Below are 5666 nucleotides of genomic sequence, written 5' to 3'. Positions count from 1 at the left end.
GAAAAAACATTGACTAGAAAAGATTGGGCCCGGCCATGTTTCTATTCCTGCCCTGCGCATTCTGCTGGCGCACTTAATCGATTTGGGACGTTCACCGGGTCGAGTGTTGCCGAAGCTCGGAAATTTTCTTCAGTGCGGTCCCCGGGTTTGGGCCATAGCGGACGGAAAACCATAAACCAAAAGGATAAAATAATTATAATAGGCGGGGACCAATTTTAATGCCAAAAATAAACCAAATATAATTTTAATGGCGCCAACGAAACGTAAACAACCAAAATACAATATAAAGAAAATTACAGGAGAAAAAGGGCAGAGGAAAATAAAAAAATCCTCTATTGGGAATTGCGGTTCTGTCCAACTATTTTCCAGACTTTGAAGCATTCTGGGCTAAATGCCACAGTAATGGCATCGGGACGGCTTTCCACGGTCGTTGTACCGAATTTCGATTTTCTTCACTGGCGCGGCGCCCGACGGTTCGGGTAATAATTCCAACTTTCTTCAATAAAATATAATGCTAAATTAATTACGAAATATGAATTACTAGCCGACTTACAAAAGTTCCTTTAATTGAAAACATAATGTTTCCTTTCACCTATTATTGCCGGGACAGTTTTTCCTGCTCAATTCCGTGGTAAAATGCGCTATGCCCCACCCACACACTAACGGCCCGCCATTTGGGCTCCACTGTTGGCAACAAGGGTGTAAGATATGATATATTATTATTAACGACTCCACTGTGCACAGTGAGCAATGACGGGCGTTTCCCTCAGTGTGTGTGCAGTTAAGAGCATTTACACGGCGAATGAAAACAGGAAACTGTCGGCAATAATAGCCGGTGAAAAGGAAGACATTACTGTTTCATTTAAGAATTTTCTAGTACTTTACTACTCAGTTTAGTATTATATTTGCGTATTGATTTTTCTGGCCATCTATGATTTTATTGAAACGTTTCAAGTGCCTGTGGTTGAACTCGGGCGAAGCACCGAACTGCTGAAAACGTGTCCTAATACTATAATAATCGTTATACCTTGTCGCACACAATTTCAGACTGTTGCTTCTTTTCTTCTTCACTTAATAAGGCAATACGTCGTTTAATTTCGTTCCGAATAGCTTTTTTGGCAAGCTTTATGGGGGACGCCATTTTAGATTAGGCGCAAATGCAAAAAACGCGGAGAGGCAGGTAATGTAAAACGATTTATAAAAAATTAAACATATGTAAAAGGTTGATATTTATTAGTAAATATATTATTATATATATAATTGTTACACATTGTTTCCTGACCTTTTTCTAGTCACTATCATTTCGAAATCGTACTTTTAACTATTTGGCATCCATATTTCTATGATATCCATTATGGCGTCCCCTGTAGCCAAAATGTTTACGTGTTTACCAAGAAGCATTATAAATATAAACCTCATACTCAGTATCAACAGAGTACTAATAAAGCGTATCTTTATATTTCGAAACGTAACATACGTATTTTAATGATAAGCTATGGCTGACAAACTCTACGGCTACTGAATCGGGAGGAGCTTTTATTCCGAAGGCGCTGTCAGGGCGTGAATCTGATTTTCGTTATAGCATTCGCAACATTTGTACGTTGATTTTCTGATATGGTATTACTATTAGTATTAGTAGTAGTACTAGCTACTATTACTACTACTAGTCGTAAAAATACATTTACCGCAAATACATCTAACAATCAGGGGTGACACCGAATATTTCCCTGCACCGGGAATTTCATGGCCTCTGGCGGGAGGGTCAGAGGAGGGTTTTCGAGAGGTCAAGACGCCTGCAGAGGGTTGCTTTATGCTCTCCCCCCCCCCCGGTTTTACTTGCCGGAACGTTTACCTGGGTTCGGGTCGGTATACCGGGAAAGACGTACCCTTTGGTTTACTATCTTTAATATGCGGACCGTTACTTCGGGCCTACTCACTAACGAGTGCTTAGCGGAGTCGCCTTACGCCTACGTTTCCCTTAAGCCCTTATCCTAAACCTAACCATATTGAAATAGTTACCAGGGGGTCCCATGTTCCGGTATTAACCGCCGACCCATACCCAGGTTACACGTTCCGGCAGAGTATCCTAGCGGGACACTTAGGACCCGTTATGAGCGCCAGCCTAAAGGGCCCTAAGCCAAGCCTAAACTGTCTCTAACGGGGGCCGGATGGGCGTCTTGGGCCTAGCCCGACCACAAGCCACAGGCACTTGGAGCGTTTTCAAGAAAACTATAATCGGCTAAATTAAAATACGAAATCCTATTTACTACCAAAGTCTTAATGTTCTTCTCATACTCTCTTTCACCTATTTATTGCCGGGACAATTCTTCTTGTAATGCCGTCAAATGCCTCACTCTGCCAAACAAACCACCCCACTGGCTGCCGCCCAATTTGCTGCCGCTGCCACACTGGACACATAAATATATAAGCAGTAGGAAAGCGTGCTGCCAAAATTCGCTCAACGCTTGCTTGATTTCACACGAATACAACACAAATATTCAACCATTCTACTCTATCTTTGTTTCTATTTGAAGAACAGTGTTCACTTGTTATAAAAACATATTGTCTGTTCGTAACCGAGCTGTGTCACGCGAAATCACACAAAGCCTGACGAAATTCTCGCGTTCGCTTCCGTTGCGCAGTTTATGTAAATGGCTGTCAGAATCAGGAAACGCCCAACGGCGCTCTTCGTGACCTCATTTTTGCGCCGCAACGCTGCAACGTTTTTGCAACACTCCACTGGTAACTTTGACGAGGCTCGTACGGGAGTTGGAAAGCAGCGTGGTAGTTTCCCAAAATGCAGTGCGCCGCCTATATAGCCCTGTACTTGCAGCCATTTACATAAACTGCGCAACGGGAGCGAACGCGAGAATTTCGGCAGCACGCTTTCCTACCTGCTATGTATTTATGTGTCAGTGTGCAGCGGCAGCAATGGCGGCAGCCAGTGTTTGTTGCAGATGAGCATTTGGACGGCATTTACAGGAAATTGTCGGCAATAATTACTAGGTGAAAGAGAGTATAGAAACATTAAGACTTTGGTAGTAAATAGATTTCGTATTTATTTAGCATTATATTTTATTGAAACACTCCCAAGTGCCTGTGAGCCTGACTAGGCTCTCCGACTGTTACACGTTGTAGGAGTTAAACGTAGTGTAAGCGAGAAGGGAACTTGTGGCTAGGTTTGGCCCAAACTTTGGGTGGGGTGGGGAATGTAGATGCTAAACTGACAGTTACATTGCGAGTATGCCTGGTGCTAAAAGCTATCCAAAACTAGGTAGTTCAATTTTTCTCTAAATTTAAATGTTTAAGTCATCTTTAGCATTAGTGTTTTGTAGCAGGAAGTAATTCCTAATCCTATATGTATAATTATTGATATGTTGTGGTACACACAGATAAATTGGTCCTTCATCATGATGATTGTTTTCATAAGTTACTGTGGCTCGCATAGCCCTGTGGATAAAACGTGACTGTAAATTTTTGATATTTTTAGCTCATCTGACGTAGTCAGATGCAGCTTGTAGAATCGCATGATTGTCCGTTTGACCATTAATGACATTAAAGTTGAGAACACTCCTAATGCCGTAATGGAGTATCACCCTCCTTAGTCCGAGATTCCTCTGACCAATGCCCACACCGACGATTTTGGTGGATTTGGTGTGGGTTAGAAAGATTCCTCTGACCAATGCCCACACCGACGATTTTGGTGGATTTGGTGTGGGTTACGTCAGAGCAACTTGTCTATACAAAACGTGGAATTTCTCCGATCCCGCCGAGGATCGCTGTTTCATCGCTCCAAACTGACAATTGGGGCTATCAATCAAGATCTGACGCAGATAGATCAAAAACTGGATAACTTATATGCTTGCTCGCGTTGGTAAGTACCGGTACACTTGTACTCTTTTACCTTAGTCGTATTTCGATTTGAAAATTTGTTGCTAACAATTTCCCTCCGACATGCATCGGCCATCCATCGTTCATCCAACTGCATTTTGGGAAACTACCACGCTACCAAAATAATACGCTACTCTGTTGTTTCCCAAAATGCAGTTGGATGCAGCATGGTGTGGGCATTGGTCAGAAAAATCTCGGACTACACAGGTCTTCCTGAGCACAGGCACTTGGAACATCTCAATAAACAAATTAATGGTAAATAAACACGAAATGTACCAAAGTCTTAATGTTTCTCTACTCTATTTCGCCTATAATCACCTGTAAATGCCGGTCAAATGCTCATCTGCAACACACAAGTACCCCGCACGCCCGCCCGCCCTGTGCTGCGTGCACAAACAACATGAATAAGACTAAGAGAGCAGGTAGGAAAGCGGGATTGAAAAATTCGTTCGACGCTCGCTTTATTTTAAACCATCACAGCTCGAATACACATCCTACAGCTTCCATCTTGGTATCTATGTGTATATAAATGTTCACTTGTTCGAATTATAACTCTGGCCTTTGCTCTTACCTACTCCCGCCAGAGATATCTCGTGAAATCCTGCAGGAAATTTTCTCTCCGTGAAAATGTAAAGAGGACATTATCATCCGAAAATCCCTAACGCAGTGCTCGAAATAAGAAAAAAAATGTGGTTGTCCTGCGGACAACCCAGGCATCAAATCGGGTTGTCCGCAACAATTTCTGGTTGTCCCAAAAAAATATCCCCAAATCTCCTATTTTCAATCACATAATAAATTAATAATATGGTTTGCCCAAATTACAACTGTGGCCCATGTAGCCTCACATTCACGACAGGATGGCTCTAATAATATGCAAAAGCAGTTTCAGTCCATTTGTTAACTCGAGCAACAAATCAAATGTTTAACCCTCCTCTTGAAGGGCAAAAGGTATCCGCACCTTACTCGTTCGCATGTCAGCGGAAAGTATACAGGTGTACGGTCGTCAATAAAGCCATAAAAATGGTAGTCACCGCTGAAACAAAATAAGTTTTTCAAATCGCTCAGCGTCAGACCGATGTCCCAGAAAATGTGCTAAAAATCTGCCCTCTGCGCCATTGACCTGTGACCTCAATTTCGGCACAGTGAGTGGTTTTCCTACCATGATCGCAAGAACGAACTATCACGAGCCTAAGGATGAGCCGATTTAGATTTTGTGCGCAATTCGGCATTTCCTTCCCTATACCTAAGTTAAGGCGAGAATGGTCCGCCCTTCTTTTACACCTCTTGACCTTGACGCCCAGCTGTCGACTCCCAACGTCGTTTCGGATTACCCCCCCATGTCTCGAATATCGTGACCGTACGTCGACGTTAAGATTTGTGCCCATCTGTTGACGGCGGACGCACGACGCACGACGGACTCCGGAACGACGGAACAATCATGCGATTCTCACAAGCGTGCATCTGACTACGTCAGATGATGCTACAAAATATCAAAAATATTTCAGTCCACGTTTCATCCACAGGGCTATGCGAGCCCACAGTTAACTTTAATTGAAAACAACTCATCATGATGAAGGATCCAATTTATCTGTGTGTACACCACAACATATCAATAATATATCATATAGGATTAGGAATACTCCGCTACAAACACTAATGCTAAAGATGACTTAACTTTAAATTTTATGAGAAAAATGACACTTACCTGGTTTTGCGATAGCTTGTTAGCAATGCCAAGGTATCTCGCAATGTAACTGTGCAGTTTGCATTCAACA

The 5666-nt window shown here is 42.6% G+C and overlaps 2 protein-coding genes across 2 annotated transcripts in view; one reads left to right on the top strand and one right to left on the bottom strand.

The window, feature by feature from the left end:
• LOC106813362 (5-formyltetrahydrofolate cyclo-ligase-like) overlaps nucleotides 1-1174 on the bottom strand; it is a 5151-nt gene extending 3977 nt beyond the window's left edge. The window contains exon 1 of the mRNA XM_014817495.1: nucleotides 1028-1174. Coding sequence (XP_014672981.1) covers nucleotides 1028-1141 — 114 coding nt within the window. The 5' untranslated portion in view covers nucleotides 1142-1174. The remainder of the gene's footprint in view (nucleotides 1-1027) is intronic.
• Nucleotides 1175-1503: 329 nt separating this feature from the next.
• Nucleotides 1504-5666, top strand: part of LOC106813363 (uncharacterized protein C1orf43 homolog) — a gene marked incomplete at its 5' end in the record, with an annotated part of 17775 nt that continues 13612 nt past the window's right edge. Inside the window, one exon of the mRNA XM_014817496.1 lies at nucleotides 1504-1596. Within this exon, the coding sequence (XP_014672982.1) occupies nucleotides 1504-1596 (93 nt within the window). The remainder of the gene's footprint in view (nucleotides 1597-5666) is intronic.

Source organism: Priapulus caudatus, unplaced genomic scaffold (assembly GCF_000485595.1).
Source record: "Priapulus caudatus unplaced genomic scaffold, Priapulus_caudatus-5.0.1 Scaffold759, whole genome shotgun sequence".
Classification (NCBI taxonomy): Eukaryota; Metazoa; Priapulida; class Priapulimorpha; order Priapulimorphida; family Priapulidae; genus Priapulus; species Priapulus caudatus.
The sequence above is the reverse complement of the archived record's forward strand: the minus strand, read 5'-3'. Positions and strand labels throughout refer to the sequence as shown.